The sequence below is a fragment of the Aspergillus caelatus genome (genome assembly GCF_009193585.1).
Source record: "Aspergillus caelatus strain CBS 763.97 unplaced genomic scaffold BDV27scaffold_126, whole genome shotgun sequence".
In the NCBI taxonomy this organism is placed as follows: Eukaryota; Fungi; Ascomycota; class Eurotiomycetes; order Eurotiales; family Aspergillaceae; genus Aspergillus; species Aspergillus caelatus.
The window spans coordinates 82,665-106,510 of record NW_022475389.1 but is presented as its reverse complement, the minus strand read 5'-3'; the positions used below and the strand labels follow the sequence as shown (position 1 = coordinate 106,510).

The window sequence follows — 23,846 nt, the reverse complement described above, 5'->3', positions numbered from 1 at the left end:
AGAGGCTTTTAATTTCGTTGAGATATTGAGGTTTAAAAACGGCGGCTCGGAGGCGGGAAGCCGGGTGTTGCAATACTTTTGACCTAGTAGTTTAGCAGCAGGTTAAACAAGCAGGACAGCTGTGGCTGGTGAAGAAAACAGCCACTGGCTGTGCTCCATTTTCTACCGAGGTACGGAATATGATTAAAGTTCTTGGCTTTGAACTCCGCAGTAGCAGCTTAATGATATAAGGAAGGCTAAGGTCACTTCGACTGTTGCTCATCAAACCTTGGGACTCAACTTCGTGTTATTCCTCTACCTTTTCAACTCACCTTTACAGGTTATAAAAATATATATAGAAATAAAGAACAGGAATATAGAGAGAGAGAGAGAGAGAGGGAGAGAGAAATATGACAGACCCTCTCAAACCTTTGGATGCCGCACCCCGCACGATCCCGTCACCCGTATCGCAAAAGACATATCCAGTCGCAGGAATACTTACTACAGTATTTGGCCTTAATGAGTTACCTGCCCAAGCTTCAGAGGTTGCGTGCCTCTGGCTGCTACACCCCCGACTAGCGACTCAGGAACGGATGGCGGGAATTGCTACAGCAGTCATCACGGACTGGAATAGCCGAATAAAGACCAGCCCTGCCAATAATAGCCAGTCTGTTAAAGGCCTCATCGCCGTCGCATTTGATCAGCGAAACCACGGCACGAGACTAGTTGATCCCATCGGAAATGAGGCATGGAAACAGGGCAACCCTCGTCATGCGCAGGACATGTTTTCCATCTTTCGTGAGTGCTCCGCATTTTGAGAATGAAGGTTCCCACATCTGATTTATTTGGAACTTAAGAGGGCACTGCACGGGATGTTTCCCTTTTGATCGATTATCTCCCATCTTTCGTGTTCCCTCACTCCGAGCACAAGATCACCAAAAACCTCGTACTTGGTGTTTCCCTAGGTGGGCATGCAGCGTGGAGCTGTATTCTACACGAGCCGCGTATTACTGCCGGCGTGATTATCATTGGTTGTCCCGACTATGTGAATCTCATGGCCGATCGTGCGAGACTGTCGAAACTCCCAGCATGGACAAGCAGTGACCCGCCGGGCTCTCAGTTCTTGGGTTCTGAGGCGTTTCCTGTGTCTCTCCTAGACACCGTCCGTAATTATGACCCGGCCAGTCTGTTCTTGAACTATATGGACAAGAAGAAGAGTGTTGAGCCTCTACGGAACCGTATCTTGCCGGAGCCGGATGAGAAAGAGAAGCAGGCTCTACAACCGCTGTTGGCCCGCTGCCTAGCAGGCAAAAGGATACTTAATCTTTCTGGCGGTGTGGATAAACTGGTTCCATACCATCGGGGAGAGGCCTTCTTAACTTGGCTGAAAGAAGCAATTTCCCCCAACGGCTGGTTTTCCAAGGGTGCGGTGACTCTAGAAGATGTTATTGACGAGAGCGCGGCGCATGAGGTGACGCCCAAGATGGTTGACGAAGCAGTGCGGTTCATTAGTGACACTCTCGCTGCCAATGACGAGGATTCAAGGAAGTCTGGATTTGTTCGTGAATCCAAGATATAATTGGATTATAGAGCGGCTTAAGTGCACAATGATAGACAATGTGATCCTGATCGATACCATCTGATATCAGCACCCCCATACTAACATGCGCCCGAGCCTATGTGCCTAAAGAGAAGCGGCCTTGCCGCCCACGGACATTGTTCCATATGGGTATGGTATGTAGATAAAACAGTAGACGTGTAAAAGAGTAATTCCAAGAGGTGCTACCTGGTTTAGACGCGTTGCAGCAACTATACAGCCAACCAGGAAGGGCGGATCTCTGAAATCCAGGAGGCAAGGTTCTGCTTCTATCTTACAGCGATTGTTGCCAAGGGTCGTATTGCCTGGGACGGCTTTAGGTTTAGAAAAAGCGAAAAGAAATCCTCCTTTATGGTATTTTGTGAGATAGTGAGATCGTAAGGGTGTCCGGAGGCTATGCTATGCTCATCACAAACAAAAACCCTTGGTTTTGTAAATACACGGATCCCTGTGCCCGATCCGCGGCTCCCATGTTCGAGTCCTTATTCCCTTCGAAAGAAACCGAGCCTCAATTTACGCCGACCACAGCCAGCGCAGCACCTTGACCTTCTCTAGGTAGCACCGTAATCCACATTTTAAGCAACCAACTCAACGACACCACCGGCTTCCTTGATCTTCCGCTCAGCATCACGGCTGAAGTACCTGGCACGGACGACGATGGGGATCTCGGGGATGCGGCCCTTGCCGAGAACCTTGGAGTAGCCAAGAGGGAGGAGGTCGATAACGGGAGCAGTGTCGGTCTTCTGGCCGCTCACATAGGCGTCACGCTGCTCAGCGGGAACGAGGGACCACAGCTAAACCAAGAGTTCACCAATCAGTTACATATTCATCATAGCCATGGTAAATTTCTTGCTTCCTTCATTATTGCCAATTGATTTATCTTTTTTTTTTACGGCGCCCTTTGTTTTTCATGCCACATGCATTTCATGCAAGCCGATCCTCCTCTTTATCTCCGTCCATCGTTGTCTACGGCAATGTTCGCAACTCCACGTACCTTGTCGAGGTTGATCACGGGCTTCCAGAACTGCTGGTTGGTCTTGTGGAAGTACCTCATACCAACCTTACCGAAATAACCGGGGTGGTACTTGTCGAGGTTGGTACGGTGGTGGTGCTGACCACCGGCCATACCACGACCACCGGGGTGCTTGCGGTGCTTGCCGATACGACCGTAACCGGCGGATACATGACCGCGGCTATAAAAGAAATAAATACAAGTCAGCTTCGTCTTCTCCCATTCTTTGATAATTTCGATATAGGAGCCGGAATTAGCCTGTCGCATTTCACCACGACAAACAAGAACGTTCGATCACCCTAAGCGATAAAAGAAAGAGCTTTTCAACTCACGATTTCCTTGTCTTCGAGAAACGGGTAGGCATCTTGTCGACGGTGGTGTACTCGACAAGACCGGTCTGAGTGTTTGGCGATGGGGGATGCGATCGTGTGTGCTGGTCGCTCAGATGTTGAAATCAAGGCCTGGAGGCGGCGGCTCTAGATTGTGCGCTAACTTCGCTTGCCCTAAGTAGGGTCAACCCTCCCTGTCTTGGCATTCCTCACGTGAGCCGCATCGCTTTGTATCTAGTACTCGAAAAGATGAAAGGTCAATAATTTCTAAGGAAGAAGCCTTCATATTAAGCATGTATAAATTAATATTTACTATGCTTGTTTGGTCCTTTGTGCCACAAAGAACTTCGAAAGACTACCTACTGTTGCCCCAGCTGGCCGCAGAGCGGAACTGCTCGCCATGCTCTGTTTGATCCAAGCGGGCAGTTTCCCTTGTATAGCGGGTTTATCGTAACGTCTATCCATCAAAACGATGGCAGCGTAATCATTACGATGTCTAATAGCTCTCCCAATACACTGATTGACTGCCCGCATACAGGAGTTCTCATAGAAATCCTTTCCCGCAGCTTTTGCGGCCAACTGCCGGTTTGCCTCGGAGCCCGAGTTCTCCTTGTAGGCTTTTTGTTCAACATACTGGATCTTTGCTTGCCAAACTGCACTGCGTATATTTGGGAAGGGCAAGCCAACAATCAACACACCTCTTCCCAACCTGTCAGAAAAGTTGATACCCTCTGACAACTTCCCACCCACCACGGAAAGAAGTAAGGCCCCTCGTCCTGTCCCAACATTACTTGCATATTCTTGCAAAAGCCCCTCAATACTCATAGTCATATCTCGTGACTCATGCAGAATAGTCTTTTTCTGCTCAATCAAGTCATAGACAGTACGATTCTTCTCTCCTGCAAAGGGTCTTTTCCATATGCTCAACACTCGACTTAGATAGTCATAACTTGGGAAAAAGGCAACAACTCCATCTGGAATAACCTGGCACAGAGCAGCCATAGTTCGTCCCAGGTCAACTACCTGTGCACATGCATGGATTAGATCGTGGAAATAGAAGGATTACCCAAGCTAAGAATCCATACCATCCGTTCTGAATCCCGTGTATCAAAGGTGAAGTCGAATTCTGTACCTGTAATCCCTTTACCTAGGACTTGTGCGATTAAATTCTCTGGGGGAATGACATGACCATAACTAAAGGTATCCAGGCGACTCGACGGCACGTACGGGAACAAATGGTTTATGTAGTCCGTCATCTGTATGTCTTGTCAACTAATGAGAACAGGGCGTGCCAGTTAGAAACTAACATACAGGTGACATAGTTCCACCAGCTAATATAACAGCCCTTGCATCGTCAACAATTTCGCGAAATTGATTCATTGGGTCGAGGAGCATATATTTTAACTGAATATCACCCTGGGCCTTTATATAGAACAATTTACCTTCTGCTGAGAGGTTCATCAATGGTAGGAGAAAGCTCTGTATATGGAATAGGACCGGTGTTGAAGGCTTTCTGTCTGCTTGACGGTCTGCTTGCTCTCGAGAGAATTCGGCATAACCATCAACCTTCCTCGCTAGCTTACTCTCATGTAAGTATCGACTTAACTTGTAAGGGTTGATCTGGTCGACGCCTTTCCCAGACATGAGGTCTGATGGCTGGACAGGACCTTCGGGAGCTTGACTTCTTTCGAGAATTGTTTTGAGGTGGTCGGTTATCGAGGTAACAAGTCGGATAACCTGTGCGATATAGTTTCGGTTCTTTCCTTTCAGTCGAGTTTTAAACTTTCGTGCGTATGCTGTCAACTGGAATATAGAGGTTTGCAGCTCCGAGAGTGTGATTGTTACCGAATGGATGTTGGATATAGCGTCCATCAAATTATGAGCCTCGTCAATAACAACGACATGACCCTTTATGGATAGATCGAGAGCGTCTCTAGCTGACCGCTGAAGTAACAAGGGATACGGAAGCGTCACGATCTTTCAAGTATTAGCAACGGGTGTCCAGCATACAGGTTCTGTGAGCAACCCACCTCACTATGCTTGGTGACTGAGCGGGACGCGTAGTAGGGACATATTCCAATATTCTTCCCTAATTTCCCTATATCCTCAATATCCTTAACTGTGGCTAGTACGTGATCCCGAAACTGTAAAACCTGCGCCTCATTCTCATTTGACGGTAGGAACGGGCATTTCTGTTCTGCAGAAACACCTGGCTGCTGCATATCTAAACAGCGTTCACTGATTGCTGTTATACTATCCAAGGAAGATACTCGAGGGTTTATGCACAAATTTTTCCGAGACCCGAGGGATAAGTACCTCACACCTTCCTGGAGTCCATCTGGGTCCGCCAGTCCTTCACTAAAGTCCTTCGGTATGCTCGAAGGTATATTGACTCTTCGTAATTCGCTTGCAAATTGTGTTAATTGGGAGTGTGTCCTCGAGCAGTAAAATATCTTGATATCTTCATCCTCATAATCTTCGTCTTGTCTGGGATGTGCCGAGGATTTGTGTTGGAAACGTTTCAATAACTCTAGCGTGCCAGTGGAAAGACCACTTGAATAATCAGACTGTTTCTGTGAGGAACTCTTCTCTTCGCCTCCGCTGTCATAATCATCCAATGCGAAATTATCCTCGGTCTGTGCATCTGAAGCCCTAGAAGGCACATCGAGCTTCTAAGCCAGCATTTCAGCAAGGACCTTGCCTACTCACGAAACTGATAGCTACCATACCTGTCGTTTGCACGGTCCGCTCGAGTTATCCAAAGCAACTTTTTGCTTCTCCTCTTTATTTCTTGCTTTTGCCAATCGTACCTCAAGTTCTTTTCTCTTTTCCGAAATAGCGCGACTGGATTCCCGTTTTGCATACTCCAGCATCCATTCCGGTTCACTGTCATCACCTGCGAGATTATGTATTAGACCATATCCCTGTAATGCCCAAATGATAGTCTAACATGTAGTGTTGTTGACAGTTTCCTGGAAAACTTTGCGTTTATGGTCTCGTAACCAAGTCAAAGAGCCGCATATTATGCTCAAAGATTTTCCCTGGTGCAGACAAGTCTCAGTAATCGAACAAGTGCTTATTGTCAGCATATTTAGATCTTTCGCTAATCTACATTTGGTTACTTCTACAGCGGCAGATATCCACCAAGAATGGAAGTAGCATCAACAACTAGTCCAAAGTCTAACTCACAGTGCCTATATCACCAGAGGCGTCAGAAGAGCCTCAATTCAAAACGAAAGGCCAACTTACCAGTAGGGGACTCAAAGACAGCCACTTTACCATTTTCGATACAAGAGTACAAGGCCCGCATGAACTGGAGCTGAATATCATATGGCGAGTAAGGATGGTGGAACTCTTCTGCCTGGAGTTCCATGATTCTTGCAGGAGACAGCGGTCACACGTTCAACAGGTATTACGGAGTAGTACATCAGAGGCCGAAGCTCAGTATGGGTCCATTGTGCTAGCCGAAGAGGAGCAGGGGCAAAGGGAAACGAAAAGGAAAGGGAAAAAAAAAAGCCGAAAGGGGGGGGGGGCGGGAAGATGATACTAGAAAGCCTGGGCAATAAAAAGAGGTGAAAATGGGGGCGGTAAGATAAGTTACCTCCCATACTTCGTGCTGTCTGGGACTCCGGAGCACTAGGCACTCTGTGTCCACTATCCATAGTAGACTCCATAGTACATACAAAGGAGTTCAGGTCATACACCTATTGTACTCCGTACCTGTCCATGATAACATCAGTTCACAATATTATCGAGACCTAAAGACCCACAAGGAAGAACTACGGAGTACGTCCTCCGTATGTTTTCAACAGAGGCTGGGAAGCGCAGAAGAGCGGAAGAGCTGTTATTGCGGTCTCCGAAGTTGCTTCTGAAGAAGCAACGAATACGGAGTACGAATCTTCAGTACGCAGGCAATCATATGCCAAGAAGTGCCAAGTTTTCTTTTGAGATAAAACAAATATATAGTTACTCTGTATGAATTATTTAACATAGAAGAATTTGTCCATTATGTACCCATCTCTATCTAAAAGATGGTTATGTACTCCATACTGGTCTATTGTTTGAGCAACGGTTATTAGTTTTGTTTCTTACTTGCCGGTCTAGTCATCACCTGTATGGGTGACAAGAGCACATGGTAGGCTTGGTTCTATGTATGTACTTTACACAGGTACCAGACTACCAGTACCAGGTAAGCTGACATTTTCCTCTGCAGAGTACCATGGAGGGGGAAAGGAGAACGAAAGTCAAAAATACTGTCCAATTTATAGTAATCAATTATCAATTCTTCTTACCCCACCCAGTCCATACTAAGATACGTACGATACGTCTGTGATTCAACACTTAGGACCCTCCTCCATCTCTTCCCCATCCTCCATTCGATTTTCGCTCTTTCGTCTGACAGTTCTTACTGGGTAAACTCTTGTCACCAGTGGGTTTCCTGGTACCTCTCTCTTTCTCGCTAGATAACGAGTAGGTCCCCTGAAGTTCTTCCGACGTGTTGTCGCCGTCTTGCCTGGGTCCTTCGGCAATAAAACTTCCCCCACAGATGGCCCTCTTTGTTTTCTTTTTATTCTCTTTTTGATTACGTACCGAAGAACCGTGAGAGCCTAATCGTATTATTAGCTCTAGTCTGAGTCTCAAACCCAAAATAATTGGTAAGACCAACGAAGGACAAGAACGAAAAAAGAAAAGCCCAATAGTCCAGGGAGTTCTCTCAAATTATTTGTCCTTTTCTGGGGGGTGGAGGAGAAAAAAAAAAAAAAAAACCCCCTCGAAGAAAAGAAGGAAAAATTAAATTATTAAAGAGGAAGAGAAGAAAAATACGCCGACAATGAATAGACCACCGCAAGGTCGCGGTCAGCCAAGGCTGGGAGCTACATGGTATCCAGGGGGTCAGGATGACTTTTACATGCCAGAAGTTATATCCCCTTCTCCCCAAAGGTAAGACAGCCCCCCATCCAGTTGTTGATTTGGAGAAGGAAGGGGGAAAAAATAAAATTAGAAAGAAAGGAAGACATCAACCGAAACAGGAAATCTTCTACAGTTACGCCTGCTTTTTGGCATCTTTATTTTTCTAGTTTTCTTCCCCCGCTCCCTACAGTGGATGGGTGTGTTGCTAACCTGGACACACTTTATCTTACCAGCAGAGTCATGCCTGAAGTTCCGGAGACTATGCAGGACAATATTGCCCACCTCGAGCATGAAGCTCGAAGCCCTCATCGTAGCCAATATGCTCCTGTACAATATGATCGGTCTCATTTTCCCGAGAGGACTTCTTCTGCCGCTGTAGTCCAGGGACAGCCCATCACTGCCGGCTACGAGGACACTGCCCACTACGAACAATCCGCCGTTTACGATACCATGGAATCTCCTAATTTTTCGCCGTTCCCTATCCTACGCAACCCCCCTCCAAATGTGCCCCCCACCGATGAGCAGAGAGAAGCGAGTTTGGAGAGGGCTCGGATGGCAGTACTTTCCTCCAATGACCCCGAAATGCAATTGGCTTGGGCCCAGGACGCCCTAGCTTATGTCGAGGTCGCCGTGCAGGATGAGGCTCGTCTGTCTCTAATCCAACCCCCGCGCCCCCAAACTCCGCAAGTGGAGCATCAGTTAAAGGTCGATGCGATGAACATCGTCAATTTCTTAGCCGATCAACACCATCCCAAAGCCGAATTCATCAAGGGCATGTGGCTGGAATTCGGGAAATTTGGATATCGCGTTGATAAAAAGGAAGCATTCAGAGCTTATTCAAGAGCTGCGGAGAAAGGCTATGCCAGGGCTGAGTATCGCATGGGGATGCAGTTCGAGAGTTCTGGTGAGCCCGAAAAAGCCATCCGGCATTACGAGAAAGGCGTTGCTCTTGCCGATTCTGCTTCTTTTTACGTACGCTACATCTCCATCACTAATTTATATGGCTCGCGCTAACTGTTCGAGGTTATAGCGCCTTGGGATGATGATCTTGCTGGGCCAGCATGGACAGCGTCAAGATTATCAAACGGGTCTTGATTATATCCAGCTAGCTGCGCAATCCTGCGATGAGAATGCGCCTCAGGGTGCCTATGTGTGTATTTCCCTGAAACCAACTTACACACTATCCAATCTGATTCGGTATCCTGCAGGTTTATGGCATGCTTCTGGCACGGGAGCTGCCCCAAGTGAGCGTCCCGGAGAATTACCTTCCCCTTGATGTTAATGCCGCTCGTGTAAATATCGAGAAAGCTGCATACCACGGATTTGCTAAGGCCCAAGTCAAGATGGGCGCCGCATATGAACTGTGTCAACTAGGTTGCGACTTTAACCCGGCGTTATCTTTGCATTACAACGCATTGGCCGCCCGACAAGGAGAGCCAGAAGCGGAAATGGCCATCAGTAAATGGTTCCTTTGTGGGCATGAGGGTGTCTTTGAGAAGAACGACGAGTTGGCATTCACATACGCTCAGCGTGCAGCTCAGAGCGGCTTCCCAACTGCGGAATTCGCCCTGGGATACTTCTACGAAGTCGGTATCTTCGTTCAGGTGGATATCAAGGAAGCCAGAAGCTGGTATGCCAAAGCTGCGGCAAACGGAAACAAAGATGCTACCAGTCGAATTGACAGTATCTCACGTTCGAAGACGTTGTCCCGAAGGGATCATGAGCAGGTTGCTATCGCTCGAATCAAGTCACGCTATGGCTCTCACCAGCGCAATGAATCCGTGCAATCAACTTCGGAGAATCTTGAAATGCCCGATCCTTCCCGGATGAGTCTTTCAGATAACCCCCCGCCAAGTGCTCCGTACCCCGACCGGCCACCCTCCAGGGCTCGGCCAGTGTACCCGCCAGGCTACTCGGTGCCTGACCCACGGCCAAGCTCGGCATTTGGCATCAACCCTAACATTCGCACCAGCGCTCCTAACTATAACCGTGCGGCGTCTTATGGACCTGGGCCGATGGGGTATCGCTCTCCTGCCCCTGTGACACCCACCACCAACGGTCCAGCAAGCCCCACGTCAGCAACACCCAAGCTAGATATTGGCTACTCCGCACCGATTGAATCTCCAAACTCAAGACGGCCCCAACGCCTTGACAGTACACCGCCTGATCGGCGGCCCGTGAGGACGCCTGTTTCCGCTCAAGGCGGCCCTGTGGGCTCCCCGAAGCCAGTGACCTCTCCGTCTTCTGCAGCGTTTCCCCAGCGTAGTGAATCCATGCCGCCTCCAGGCGCACCTGTAGCATCCTCGACAACACCAAAACCGTCATCTGTATCTGCCTCGATCAGCCAGAAGCCTGCAGCACAACCAGCCAAGTCTCAAAGCGGTTTACCAGGCAAAGGCCCAAAGACATTTGAGGAGATGGGGGTCCCCACTGCACAAAAGGACAATGATTGTGTATGCCTTTCATCCGTTTCATTAGCTTTTTATTATGTTACGAAGACTGACTCCATCATAGATTGTCATGTGATACCCATGAGTCGTCGTAGACTCTGCACCATAGTTCACTTGTTTTTTATCCGGAAAGTTGCTTACGGACAGGGGTGGTAGAGGATTCAGTTCGTCATCATGCGCTCCGATAGCGAAAGACTCGAGACATAGGAGGGGTATGGTTGACAAGCTGGATACCTCCTTTGACTTGCGCATTCTTAATTGTACTGAGTCTCTTATCCCCTATTTTGATCTTGCAATCTAGTTGGCGGTCGATTTACAGTCCTTTGTTAAACATATTTGGAATAATTAGCCGCTGGCAGTTTTTTGTCGAGGAGTTTTTATTTTTATTTTTTTTGCCCAGCCTTGTGAGTCCCTGATCATTTTACATAGATATTTTTTAAATGACAGTGCTCCCCACTCTCGTGGGATATTCCACGTGATGCTCGTGTGTTTGTATTGCAGAGCAGTGGTAACTGCTTGTAGCATGATCATCATCATCCCCTCCCTCCCTGTCCTTCGACTCCCGTCTACTACTACTTGGTAGATCCTTGATTTTCTTCTCATTACCAGCATGAGACAGAAAGGGCAAAGTGAGAAGACGCCGAACGGCAGTGAGTTCGTCACGCAGGTCATGGGTTCGCGGGTATTCTAACCCCAAGCAGCTGTCAACGATGGGCTTACTTTGGTTCTGGACTATCTCCGTAGGCCAATATCTTTCCTTCGGTCTTTTCCCATACTGCCCAGCCTTCTTATGGGCATGATAGACTAATCCATCACTCCCATAAACCTAGGGAAGCAGAAGTAAGGGTCCAATCGAGCACTGAAACACAATACTCTTGTCTCCCCTTCTTTTCTTTGACAGCCTAGTAGCTAACCCAGAAGAGCAGTCGTCCCTATTCAGTAAGTTGTTCCGGGAGGATCTATCAGACAACTGCCTCGCAGCTGATGACATATAGGCTACAGACATTTCAGCAAATTTGCAGAACAAAGTCACCAAAAGTGAGCAAACCCCATACCAAGTTCGGACCTCAGTAGACATCTTAATAAAGGCGCACCCCGAAGCATACGCAGCAAAGGCCCTGAGGGAGCTACATCAGAATCGGAAAATTGAAGGAAGAGCATCCGGTTAGTGAATCCTGCATGCTTGTATCACCGGGGAGAGTGGGTGGTGGGTGAACATAATGGAGTTCTAGCACTAACTTCGAGTTTAGGGAGGCAGGCAGTTTATCATGCTCTACAGAAGGGGACCGATGAGAGCACATTAGAGGGGGGGGTGGTTCTGGAAGATCACATTTGCAAGTTGCAGGAACAGCTTACCGACCTCAAAGGCTATGCAAAAAGGGCGCGAGCTGAGCTGACAACTCTGCGTGCGACACCCTTGGCCTTTGACCTCCAAGAGAGCATCAACCAACTTCAAGTGGAAAAGGAGACTACATTCGCAATACTGACTCAAGCCCAGGGCACCAGTGCGGGACAGGTAGATGAAGACAGAACTGTCACGAAGAGAGCATGGGAATGCTGGCAGAAGCGTGTTAAGTTGCGGAGGCAGATATGTCGCGATTTGTGGGGAAGATATCTAGAGATGGTGGATAAAGATGTGACTCGAGAAGAGCTCTGGGTATTAATATCTGGTTAACCACCTTTTCCGAGACTGCTCACGGTAACGAACAGGAATTCCTGGGGCTAGAAGGGCCTTCGATAGTCACTTGATTCCAATATTTGTATATGTAGGTGAAGGTGATGACCCTTCACCCCCTCTCCTCAGTTTCCTTTCCAGTGTGCGGTGCTTAACGTACCATCTCATACAGATTTATATCGCTAATGGGAGTACCTACAGTACATCTACTCTGAAGTACTAAAGTATGTACCGAGTGCCCACATAGATGTGGGGAAATGCTGTGTGATTGACTAGCTCCTCCACCTGAAAACCTTGGGTGATGAAATAAATGATGGAGGAGCAAGTGGGACACGGGGTCTGAAGAAAGCTATATCCCACCCAAGCATTGTCAGATGTATAGACATTGAAACAGAGGGACCGTCCCATAACTTTCAGTGTCCTCGCGCGCGATCTTTGATAATATATTGTACCACAGGTCTAACGACAACCTGATGGGTTATCGTATATTGTCTGTGTTTCTGGTAGTGCTATGTGCCTTTATCAAGTGGGAAAAAGGAAGAAGAGAAGGAAAGAGACTATTGATCTTACTCTAGAGTGGAGGTGGAGAACTATCATATTGTGTGGGTGTATAAGTGATTGTTCTTAATGTAATCTTCATTCGTCGCACCTGTTCTTCTGGTTGATAATATATCGAAATCACATACTCGGGGGCACTTTGACTTTAAAACTACGCCAATGTTTACCGTGGTACACAATGAGGTTATCAAATTCGTACCGTTGGCTGTGAGACGGTACTACATACCTAGCAAGAGATACGCATACAAGAGGCAAAGGAATAGCACTCCCATAAGTATTATCTGTCGAGGCCGCCTTAGATGAGATAAGGACAGATTCTCAATCTCTACCGTTTCTTTCGTCTCTTTCTCTTGTCCCCCTTTACCCCTTGTGTTGCTCTTTATTTATTTGTTTTGATTTTATTTTATTTTATTTTATTTATTTTATTTCCCCACTCGCTTCAATTGTTTGGTACGAGCAGAAAGGAGGCGTTGACTCGGCAATTCGTGGTCCAGGATCCTCGGATTGGTGGCCTTATTGCCTTGGAATTAAGGTGTCAACGACCTAACTGTAGAAAGTCGCAAACTCAACCAACGTTCAATACCTTTTCCACATCAGTACCTTTTTGACCATTTTTTATTTTTCTTATTTTTTTATTTTTCTTTATTTCTCTCTCTCTCTCTTCTTTTCCTCGCCCCTCCTATTCCTTTAATTTCTGTTGTTATCAACTTTGACCGCTCTCAAAAACGAGCCTTTCTCATTAAACTACTTTCTTAGTACCATTATTATCTCCACCCCGCCCGATAGTAAACCCCTCCGGATTTTGTGGGCTTCCAGTCAGTAGTCCGCCTTCTCTTTCTCTCGGCCATGCAAGTGTCGGCCTCTCGCAATACTCCTTCTCAACCTCCACCTTCCCACACACCCCGTGCCCATAATCGCCTTTCAGGCGACATGAAAAACCGTGCTCCACTTCCGGTTCCCTCGGGAACTATCCAGAACGGCCATTCTCGCAATCTCTCAGGCTTTGACATGGCTGCTCGTAGCCCTCCCAATCAAAGCAGTAAGACACTCTGCACAGTACCTATTGAACTAGAAATAAGGCCAACGACGCTCTCATGCGGACCCTATTACCTGCGAAGCGAAGCCAGTGCTAATCTACATATGATGGACAACAGATACTAAGCACGTCCCCTGCAAATTCTTTCGTCAAGGAGCTTGTCAGGCGGGACCTGCCTGCCCTTTCCTACATTCTACCGATGCTGCGATTGACTATGCGCCGTGTAAATACTTCACGAAGGTATGGATCCCCAGAAGAAACTTCGACTTTTCCATGCCTGGGGTTGCCCTTACCCCGTTCCTCCCTTCACTGGGGAATAGATATGGCTGATCACATGTGCTATGGTCCTAGGGTAACTGCAAGTTCGGAGCTAAGTGTGCGCTGGCGCATATTCTCCCTGATGGCCGACGGGTTAATCGACCCAACGCAGGTGTAGGAATGGGCGGTAGTCACCTCAATTTGGGTGGCCGGGTTAATCCCCAAGCGTATGTGAATCAAGATTCAGCTTTGACGAATTCCGTCCTTTCTCAACAGCGAATGAATGGTCAAGAGCCCCGATATGGCCCTCAAGTTCATTCTCAGGAGGAGTATGCTGCCATACACTCTCCACCACAACCATATGATGCCATTCCCACCATCGACGCGGGCTTGGCTTCAGATGCCGGTTCTAAGTATGGTTCCCCGATTGATGACATGCGATTTCCCATGTCTCCAAATCACCGTCATTTAACTGCTCTTGATGCACCCCTCCCTGCCTCCTTTGATAGCCAAGGAATATCACACGCCGCTCGTTATGGACCGGTAGCGGCTTCTATGCCATCGAAATTCGGACTGGAACTATCCCCACCGGCCCAAAGGGCCGGCGCCCCCTCCGATGCGCTCCGAAATCTCCGCGATACCGCATATGGATCGGATTTAAAGAAGCCTCCTTCTTTCATGGGTTCTTCCCCTCCTGGAATTCCTGAGGATGGCCCGGGACCTCGATTTTTGCATTCACAGCGATCGGTGAAACCACGAATGCTCTCTGCAAGTGTTCCGCGGCTTACCGCCTTAGATGATTGGGATGACAGCAATTTCCCGATGGAGGAGGACTACCTGCCTATCAATTTGCACGACGATGTTCTGACGCCGCAGGAGCGGCTACGACGTCTTTCACGCACAGATTATGAGCCTAGTTCAAGTCATCGTGACCTCAGTGGGCTTGGTATGACTGGTACCAGTCTCTCAAAAGTCGGTTCGCCTCTGGCGTCCAGCCCATCCAGATTTGGTGCCCTTTTTGCGAAACAACGACAGAAGAAGGAGGAGGATGCACATGGCACCTCACTACCACAAGTCGGATCTCCTCTCCGTGAGTCTTCGTTAAACTTTGGCGCAAGTCCCAGCCTTGGCCCCATCGGAAGCCGGCAAGTGTCGGGTGACGTCTCGCCCTTTGTGTCTACTCCTCGGCAACAGTCGACGTCCATGATATCGCAACAACTTAGCGGTATGTCACTTCACCCTGGCGCTGCCCGTCATTCTTCATCAGTGGGAGCTAGTGGCCGTCTCGACCGTACTGTCTCGTCGCCCGTCGGTACCAGCAGGATTGATGAGGAGCAAGGCGACTTGGTTTTCTCCATGGAGGAAGAAGAAAACAACAAGCGGAGTAGTACTTCCTGGAGCACCAGTAAAACTGAGTCCCACGACGACGATTCTACACCGACGAGTAGCTCAGGCTTTCAGCCCTGATATCCTTTGGGGAAAGCGCGAAACCAAGATTTGATAGTCACCCATTCTGATACCAATTTATTAGAAGTCATAATTTTTCATCAGGGTAAACAAAAGCCACACCAAATGAGGGGAGACATGGGGAAAGCAGCTTTATAGTTTGGCACCAGCCCACGACACCGCTCATTGGGTTTTACTGAAGAGCATATCAAAAGCCTGACTCAGCCACATTTGGTAGGCATTTTGCATAGAGCGACTTAAAATAAGCGATCTCCAAGAATCTCTGTACAACCTTCTTTCGTCTTGCATATTTTTGGCTTAGACCAGGTTCGGGATAATTCAGGGGCGTGGTCGGAGTTTACAGAGAATTGGAAAGGCTTAACATTCTGCTGATGATTCTTATCATATTTATTTTATTTTTTATATCTTCCGGTCCTTCCGGAATTTTACATCTTTCACGACATGACATTGAAAGCAGAGAACTAAGAGAGAAGACGGTGAATGTTCTGTCCTGATTGCTAAATGCATGTATGTCTACCTAGTAGTCTTCTATCCCCTCATCCTTCAATTATCTTTTCTTTGCAAGCTCTCTCTCTCACCTCATGTAACCACTCAGTCTTGTCAATCATGCGTTTCGTGCCTGCTAAAATGTGATTATGGTTGTCGGAGAACAGTGTGTACGTATTTCACAGGATTTATGCCCATGAAGATATTCACAAAATCACCTACACAACTTTGTCTATACAGAGCATAGTTTCTGGTAAAGATATCTACATAGAACTGCATAGTCAGACAAAGCTCCAATCAACCATCAGACTATCAATCACGCTAAGTGCATGAAGGTGGATACTGAATCAGCTACCTACATAAGAAGCTATGTCCCGCGCAAAGAAGAAAGAAAAGAAGACAAGAATCAACAAGGCCTGCATTATTTTGGGTAACTAAGAGAAAACAGCAATTGATTGATTGGTTTGACAACTTGTATTCCCCTTCCTGTTTAGTAAAACATAGGGTCAAATCTCGTCCATGCACATGATATCTTCTTTGAGGGGGACAAAGGTCGCACTCCTCGACTGCGCCTGAATTTGCCTCATCTTCTCCTTATTAATACGGTCGGCAAGGACCCTCTGCTCAAGAGCACTGGAATTCGCTTGCCTAGCCTGTTCCGCTTGGTCATGATATAACATCTGATAGATCATCTCTGTGCCGGTCCCGATGTGATCTGCCATGGTGCCGATGGCCTTCATAGTCAGAGACTCGATTCTAACAGCAAGCGACGCTTCCTCGTCAGCCCGCTGACGCTTTACTCTCTGATCTTGCACGGCTCGCTCTTCTATTTCCTTGCGCTTCTTCGCTTCGACTAGTTTCCGGCGCTCCTCTTTAACTGCTAGATATTTGAGCGAGTGACCTAGCTTCTGTTGGAGAGGTGGTACAATATCCAGAGGCGGCGAAGAGAAAAATAGCACGTGGCCTTGATTGTCACAATGGAACTGTTCCCGAATATCTTCCGGGATAGTAGCATTAGCAGCATCGCTCAAATGGAACACTTCGATCGGACGAGGGGCATTGGGGTTGTACACTGTGCCCGGTGGAACCTGTATGCGGTTCGTCTGATAGGGTGTATATGGTGCTGGCTGAACAGCTGCGTACGGATGAGAGACACCCGGTGTCTGGTAGGAGGGATGTGGACTCTGCTGTACAAAACCACTGGAGCGTCTCTGGACGGCGGCCTGATAGGTTTGGGTAGGGGGTAACTGAGGTTGCTGATAAGTCGCTGGAGGAAGTGGTACGGGTGCGTTTTGAACAGGAGGGATTGGTGCAGCTGGCGAGCGCGGTGGTGCAGGAGTGGTTCCGGCTACAGTAGTGTTGCCTTGACTATCCACACTAGGCCGCTGTGGAGTTTGGCTGATCGAAGCCTGTCGAGCAGGAGCACAAGGCAGATTCTGTGGGGGTAAAGACGGGGGTGGAGAAGGTGTGGGTTCAGGTGGTGGGGACTCCTAGGGGAGGTAATATCTGTTAGCTACAATAATAATCCACAGGGCAGTTGAAATTGACGTTGCAAGATAGCAAAGACTCACATTCTCATCTCGCGGACGACGATGAACAGCGCCAACAATTGGCGGCGCGTTCTCGGCTCCCCATGTTGGTTTTGGAAGATCATCTGTCTCCTTTGCGTCGCTCTTCAGTAGGTGTTTAATAGGGCTCGAAATCTTCTTGATCCGCCGAGGAACATCGAATAAGTCCATTTCGTAATCCTTCTCCCTCACCTCATCCGGGAGGCAGCTTGCCCAAGTCTTAATCTTATTCAGCTTGTGCTTCTCTTCGTTATACCGAGCTTCACAGACATATACCTCCTTATCAGGAGGGAGGCCCCTGGGTCGTCCACGATTGTAGCGAGTGAAAAACATCACAAAACAGCGATCTACCACTTCCTCGATCCGATGATCTCGGTACTGGCCAGTCTTGACCACCTCATTTGGATAGAAGTGCTTCTCAAAATGGTGGACAGTTTGCTCGGGACGGTAATACCAACAGGCATTGACCCATTTGTCGCCCTCGGAATCCTGCCAAGTACGGTAGATCTGGGCCACGATGGGTTTGGTTACATCATTAGGGTTTTGTATATGGACCCAATCACCAACCTTCCATAGCTCGCTTTTGTAAAGAATTCCGTCCGGTAATGGCAGACGCCCATCCTCCATCAAGTACTCACTGTCTGGCTTCTTTTTCTCAATCTCAGCGAGCTTCCTTGATTCCACTTGCAGGTCCACAGCATCTTTATAGATTTGACTCTCCGGTTGGTTGTATACTTTGGCGTTGTTGAACATCAAGTCCATATCCCTCATGAAGTGATCGACGGAGTTATACTTCTTCCGCTTAGACTTCCGTTTAATGATATCAATAGCGATTGGCTCTTTGATCTCCACATAATAGTCAGGATATGTAGCTTTATCAGGCAAACGCTCAAAATGTCGAACTTTGAGTGCGCCGCTTGGCCCTTTCAGCTTTCGAATCCCCTTCAAAACAGCCTTGATCCTGGCCTCCATCGGTGTGTCCACACGGGGCGGTCGTCCTCTTTTTTTTCTTAACTCAGGATCGTTAGACTTGTGGCCGTCATCCTTTCCACCATCTCGTTTGCTTCCAGGACGAGGGCCTCGTTTTTTCTTCCGCCGACCATCATCGTCCGAGTCCTCTTCGTCCTCGTCGTCCTCGTCGTCTTCCTCCTCTTCCTCCTCCTCCTCTGGAAGAGGGTCTGCCTCGGGGATCTCGCCGAGATCGGGGAGGTCAGCAACTTCTGGGGGGATGATCCCCTGATCTACTAGTTTCCGGAATTCGGCGATAAATACATCCTACAAACCAACATCAATAAAATAGTGCAAACTACAGTGAGGGCTTGAATATTCTTCTGCAGACCTTGATCACGAGCGCGTCTTCATACGCTTGAGACTTGGGACGGTTGTATGTCTGCGCATTATGAGGAATCTAGGCGGAAAGGTATCATGTTAGCATTGGCAAGCTTTAGTACACCGCGGAAGCAATCGCTCTGAAGAGGACGGCCGTTGATTTACCAGAGCACAGTCTCGCACGAACAAAGAGAATTTCGTATATTCCCTCTTGTTGATCTTTTGCTTTAGAATGCTAAGAGCCATAGGCTCTTTGATAATATCGTAATAGTCCGGGACATTGCGCTTATTAACGCTGCGTTGGAAAAGTTTCGACGGGTCATGACCACTGAAGGTTGAAAGCGTGAATAGTGAGCTTCGCAATGTGACTAGTGTATCATCTAAGGAAATCACTGCAACTTACTCTTCTTCTCTGAAATCGTAGATGGCCATGACAACATCCATCATTGACCTCCATTGTTCGTCGGTAACACCCTCAGCCGTCGCAGCGCTATCACCCTTCCCATCGTCCTCGATTGACTTAACGAGCTCTTCAGGTGTGGGTTGGAGTTGCGACGGCTCCGATTTCTTCTCCATGTTGTAGAAAACCACGGCCGCAAAGACCAAAGACCATCAATGACACTTCAAGCAGACCAGCGGAAGCTGCTGGAATTTATTCTGTCAGTGAGAAATGCTGAGAAGAGCGCGCAAATCGCAATAGAGGAGGTTCGCGCAGCTGAGTCATCAGGTACATACATGATTTGTTACGTTACGTTTTCTTACGATTAATGTTGTAACTTATTGAGCCCTGGTACAAGCTCATACAAATTTGGTAAGTTAAGCCATCATGTACTCTGTACAAAGTATGTATATACTATGTACATACAATACACCTAGTACTTCCGATACACAGTATTAAGGGAATACCTTTCTAAGTTATAGTACTAAAAGGGCACCACAAATTTCCAGTGATACAATCATACTAAAGCTCTGCGTATACATACGTATGTTCATATACACATAACTACTGACTACATTCGGAGTACTAGTATGAGATCAATAGGTGCTTCGTATTAGGACATGAAATACTGTCCATACTTACATTACCTCTCCGCAGACTTGGAACAACCAGCCTAATGTGCCAACAATAATTATGCACTCAGGTATGGCTTACCATCTGCATGCGACCAAGTACTTGGCTTGCTATCTATTGTTGTACATACAGATATATGTATACTCCGTAGTATCAACCCAGTGTCTCCCCAGATTGATATAAAACGTAGCCCGAAATCTCCCGTCAACTAGCGTGTCCTCATATCATCTTCCAGTATGTATGTGGGGTTTCGAGTACAATCATTAATCTGATAACCAAAAGTTGGCTATTGCTGTTTCTTCCTTTCTTCCGCAAATAATTGAGAATATAATTGTCTCGGCTAATCGTCCAAAGCTCTATTGTTGGGTATATATGAGATAGTAGTAGCGGTAGTATGGAGGAAGGCACCTGAAGAGCTCTTCCCCCTCTTTCTTTGTGTTCCCACTTCGCCCCACTAGTAGCTGAATGCCGTTTTTTTAATCCTCATTACCGATACCAGGTACTACCATCTCCTCAAATCCGCTACTACTCCGCGCTGCTTTCCTTTCTTTCTTCCCTGCCTTATTACCAAAGTCTGGTATACCAGTACTCACTCCTGAAGATGAGATTTCGTATCCGTGGACCAGATGGACAGTCCACTATCACTCTTGATGATAGTGCTACCGTGAACGAACTTCGAACTCAGATTGTGGATAAGACTGGATTGACATTCTACGATGTGAAATATGGATATCCCAATCTCAGACATTTCCTGCTGGATGAGCTTCAATCAAACCAGAAGATCTCCGATATAGGGTTCAAGCTAGATGGGGAACAACTGCTGATAACTAAGAGAGAAGCACCCCTCAGTAATGAGGGGTTAATACCCACCTCGCAAGAGCCACCCAAAAAGCATCGGACATCACACACATCTAGCGACGCTATCTCAGATGATCCACCCGAAATTCCATCTCTTGAGCATGCGGGTACCTTTGTCTTACGCATCATGCCTGATGACAATTCGTGTCTGTTCCGCGCTGTGGGCAGTGCTCTCATGGGGGGTATGGATGCGATGAATGAGTTGAGGTCTGTTGTCGCACAAACTATTCAACAAAATCCGGGCCTCTACTCGGAGGCGGTGCTGGAGAAGAAGCCAGACGACTATTGCCGCTGGATACAGAACGAGGATTCGTGGGGTGGAGGTATCGAACTTAGCATCCTCAGCAAGCATTTCGATATCGAGATTTGCTCAATCGATGTACAAACGCTTCGCATTGATCGATTCAACGAAGGTCGACCAACTCGCTGTATCTTAGTCTACTCAGGTATACATTATGATACCGTTGCGCTATCTCCGTCCGCTCCACCTTTCATCCATGCGTATACACCTCCTGAGTTTGACACCAAGGTCTTTGACGCTGCAGATCCTTTTGTTCTAGAAAAAGCGCTAGAGCTCTGTAAGGTACTGCAGAGTAAGCACTACTATACTGATACCGCAGGTTTCCGTATTCGCTGCAATACATGCGGTGGGGTTTTCATTGGAGAAAAAGGCGCCACTCAGCACGCAACGCGGACTGGCCATTACAATTTTGGGGAGGCCAGTTAAGATTAACGGTAGCAGTAAGCGAGATGAACTCTCAAATAGTCCATAGTGCCCGAATAGAATCATGAGTGATATATACCACCATCGGAATACGACTGGTCGTACGATCTACACGGCGACTCTCTAAAGCCTTTTTGAACAAGGATGGAAACGCACGATATGTGAACCGGGCCTAAGGCAATTGTGGTGATTCTGTAGTCGACATATAGGACTTGTGGCTGGGCGACCTTCTTAGGACCTCTAGAGCTCATTAAGAGGATATCATTATCATAAATTGTTCTGGATTTATATCATTGCCACCTCATCCGCCTCGTCATCTTTGTCTGCTTCGTCCTCCTCCACAGAGTCAGCACTATCTTCGGGATTCCCTCCCCATTCAACGTCATGTTCTATGGGGTCCGTAAAGAATTCGTGTTGTAGGGCATCTCTGGCGCTCAATCGTTTGTATGGATCCAATTCCATGAGGCCTGCCAGAAGGCGAGTTGCTTGTTTTTCGCTCTCAGTCAACTCCTCCACACAGCTGGCCCACTTTACAAGCTTCTCCCAACTATATCCTTTCTCACCAATTGTTGGAATATTGGTTTCAAATATCTGCCCATGCATAGCTGCCGCCGTCTTCATGCGACGTGTCCCGAAAATACTAGCCATTTCTATCGTAGCATCAACATCGTCGGCAGAGTTGAAGAAGGGAAAGCGACGACCAAGCAAAGTTAAAAGGATTACTCCTGCCGACCACATATCTATCTTCGTCGTCTGGGATGTGCACTTGAAAAGAACTTCTGGCGCACGAAAACCCCGGGTTCCTGCCCGGTTAGCACGTCTCGACGGCCTGGAGTCGTTCTTCGGGTAGCCGGCCGACAACGTCGACGTTGAGCAATGGGTGGAGTAGTAGCTCTGTAGCAATCGACTGCGACGGACATAGCTTGGGTTGGCACATAGACACGTGCCGGTATACTCAGACCCCTCGCGCTACACCCGGTGGTCAGATAATAAGGCCATGATGACATTTTGCTGTGGGGAGGTTTCTTTTTCTTTCTTTCTTTCTTTCTTTCTTTCTTTCTTTCTTTCTTTCTTTCTTTCTTTTTGATCTATCCCCTTCCTGACTATAGACTTACCTCAGCCAGACCAAAGTCCACCAAGACACCCTCTCGAATTTTTGGGTTATAAAGGAAATTACTGCGGAATCATTCGATCGTCAGCATATCAAAGCAGAACAGATCCGCAAACGCATCTTACGTCGGTTTAATATCGCGGTGGAGGATATTGTGTTTATGGACAGAGTGCAAGGCGGTAAAAAGGGACCGAAAGTAATGTCGCATATCCGCAACCAGAAACGTGCGATATTGTATACGGAAATCGGTATGAGGAAAGAAAGGCAAGACAGCCACAACCTGATCCTGGTATCGAAAGGCTGTGATTAGAGGGCATACGGATCGACAACCTCGGAGGTCATGTAGCAGCTCGAGTTCATTTTGAATACGAAATGGACTGCTAGTCACGTATATCTTCTTTAGGGCAACATAACGAGGTTTCTGTCGCTTGGCAGCCAAGGATGATCCACGCTCTCCCTCTACACGTCGCCTTTTCGAGGGAGGGCTCGTCCAACTGTCGCATTGTTGACCTTGAAACATATCCCAATCGTTCCTGTAATGATCATATAACAGATCTTCCGCTTTGTACACGGTAGAGAAAGTGCCTATACATTTGTGATATGTCAGCCAAGGGAAGCCGAACGCAAAGCAGCAAGCGAGTGTTGCCGTACCTTCACCAATTCTATTAACCAAGCGAAATCTATCCGAGATTCCGGGAAATGTATCCTCAAGTTTCTTCATATCCTCTTTCACTGAGTCGTCGACGTCTTCTTCGCCCTGGAGATCTTCATCTTCATGTTCCATCGCAGACGCATCGCTGTCCGTAGCAGCACCATCGTCTCTTGTGTATCTAGGTCCTGCTAGCGCGCGTGATGGCCTCGAAGGGCCCGGCTTCTGTACCTCAAAAATACCAGTAGGCGCTGGGTGGAGAGTGGACATGGTACCACGAAAGCCTAAGTCGCCAGAAGGTTTCTCTGGTTTTAATCAAAGAAGGGGATAATCGTTCGTAAAATATTCCCATACAATATTAATCTGAGAAGGGCAGAAGGGCAGAAATATAATGGATAGCCGTATGACACGACGGATGTTTAGTTCATGGCGCGTATGTGTGTGCGTAGAGGATATCCGATGATGCAGTGTTGCAGTTTCTACGTTTCAGAACTGGTTCATAAACCAGTACCGCGCGGAACGTGGAGCAAAAGCGTGCAAAAATTTCCCGATTCAGTAAGGTTATGTTTGTGTTTACCTTCTGTCTCCACGATCTACATTACAGAGACTGTGTCAAAGACTGTACTGGATATACTGTAGATACAAGAAATACACCAGTTGCAGGTTACCTAGGCAGGATTATGGTGGTAGGAAAAGCCCCATATGTTGGCAGTGTGATGTAATAATTTGTATCAAATGTGTATTATTACTCGACGATTCAGAGCACTATCTTATCAC

The 23,846-nt window shown here is 47.5% G+C and overlaps 8 protein-coding genes across 8 annotated transcripts; 5 read left to right on the top strand and 3 right to left on the bottom strand.

Annotated features, from left to right (window-relative positions):
* Positions 1–389: 389 nt before the first annotated feature.
* BDV27DRAFT_159264 (uncharacterized protein) lies at positions 390–1,558 on the top strand (the record flags this gene model as incomplete). Its single annotated transcript, XM_032072840.1, has 2 exons — positions 390–777; positions 837–1,558. The coding sequence occupies 2 exons, from the start codon at positions 390–392 to the stop codon at positions 1,556–1,558; spliced, it is 1,110 nt and encodes a 369-aa protein (XP_031926073.1).
* Positions 1,559–3,185: 1,627 nt separating this feature from the next.
* chl1 (DNA helicase) lies at positions 3,186–6,405 on the bottom strand. Its single transcript, XM_032067472.1, has 7 exons — positions 6,167–6,405; positions 5,868–6,111; positions 5,647–5,813; positions 4,948–5,589; positions 4,229–4,894; positions 4,003–4,173; positions 3,186–3,940 (listed from the first exon to the last, which is right to left on the bottom strand). Exons 2-7 carry the CDS (start codon positions 6,004–6,006, stop codon positions 3,230–3,232), a joined length of 2,496 nt encoding a protein of 831 aa, XP_031926072.1. The 5' UTR covers positions 6,007–6,111; positions 6,167–6,405; the 3' UTR covers positions 3,186–3,229.
* An 840-nt stretch (positions 6,406–7,245) lies between these two features.
* BDV27DRAFT_130690 (putative chitin synthase activator (Chs3)) lies at positions 7,246–10,757 on the top strand. Its single transcript, XM_032067471.1, has 6 exons — positions 7,246–7,387; positions 7,598–7,858; positions 8,062–8,800; positions 8,859–8,978; positions 9,037–10,281; positions 10,343–10,757. The coding sequence occupies exons 2-6, from the start codon at positions 7,749–7,751 to the stop codon at positions 10,352–10,354; spliced, it is 2,226 nt and encodes a 741-aa protein (XP_031926071.1). The 5' UTR covers positions 7,246–7,387; positions 7,598–7,748; the 3' UTR covers positions 10,355–10,757.
* Positions 10,758–10,831: 74 nt separating this feature from the next.
* BDV27DRAFT_130689 (putative TBP interacting domain protein) lies at positions 10,832–12,101 on the top strand. Its single transcript, XM_032067470.1, has 7 exons — positions 10,832–10,928; positions 10,980–11,018; positions 11,109–11,118; positions 11,205–11,217; positions 11,274–11,316; positions 11,380–11,442; positions 11,529–12,101. The coding sequence occupies exons 1-7, from the start codon at positions 10,889–10,891 to the stop codon at positions 11,951–11,953; spliced, it is 633 nt and encodes a 210-aa protein (XP_031926070.1). The 5' UTR covers positions 10,832–10,888; the 3' UTR covers positions 11,954–12,101.
* A 1,028-nt stretch (positions 12,102–13,129) lies between these two features.
* BDV27DRAFT_130687 (putative spindle poison sensitivity protein Scp3) lies at positions 13,130–15,932 on the top strand. Its single transcript, XM_032067469.1, has 3 exons — positions 13,130–13,550; positions 13,666–13,787; positions 13,899–15,932. The coding sequence occupies exons 1-3, from the start codon at positions 13,358–13,360 to the stop codon at positions 15,270–15,272; spliced, it is 1,689 nt and encodes a 562-aa protein (XP_031926069.1). The 5' UTR covers positions 13,130–13,357; the 3' UTR covers positions 15,273–15,932.
* A 92-nt stretch (positions 15,933–16,024) lies between these two features.
* BDV27DRAFT_130686 (putative RSC complex subunit (RSC1)) lies at positions 16,025–19,307 on the bottom strand. Its single transcript, XM_032067468.1, has 5 exons — positions 19,059–19,307; positions 18,821–18,983; positions 18,666–18,734; positions 17,330–18,601; positions 16,025–17,248 (listed from the first exon to the last, which is right to left on the bottom strand). Exons 1-5 carry the CDS (start codon positions 19,229–19,231, stop codon positions 16,265–16,267), a joined length of 2,661 nt encoding a protein of 886 aa, XP_031926068.1. The 5' UTR covers positions 19,232–19,307; the 3' UTR covers positions 16,025–16,264.
* A 766-nt stretch (positions 19,308–20,073) lies between these two features.
* BDV27DRAFT_130685 (ubiquitin-specific protease OTU1) lies at positions 20,074–21,553 on the top strand. The gene has a single exon (XM_032067467.1). The coding sequence runs from the start codon at positions 20,329–20,331 to the stop codon at positions 21,310–21,312; it is 984 nt and encodes a 327-aa protein (XP_031926067.1). The 5' UTR covers positions 20,074–20,328; the 3' UTR covers positions 21,313–21,553.
* A 15-nt stretch (positions 21,554–21,568) lies between these two features.
* On the bottom strand, positions 21,569–23,525 carry BDV27DRAFT_130684 (serine/threonine protein kinase CDC7). Its single transcript, XM_032067466.1, has 4 exons — positions 23,072–23,525; positions 22,546–23,005; positions 22,425–22,485; positions 21,569–22,278 (listed from the first exon to the last, which is right to left on the bottom strand). Exons 1-4 carry the CDS (start codon positions 23,337–23,339, stop codon positions 21,595–21,597), a joined length of 1,473 nt encoding a protein of 490 aa, XP_031926066.1. The 5' UTR covers positions 23,340–23,525; the 3' UTR covers positions 21,569–21,594.
* Between the last annotated feature and the right edge of the window lie 321 nt (positions 23,526–23,846).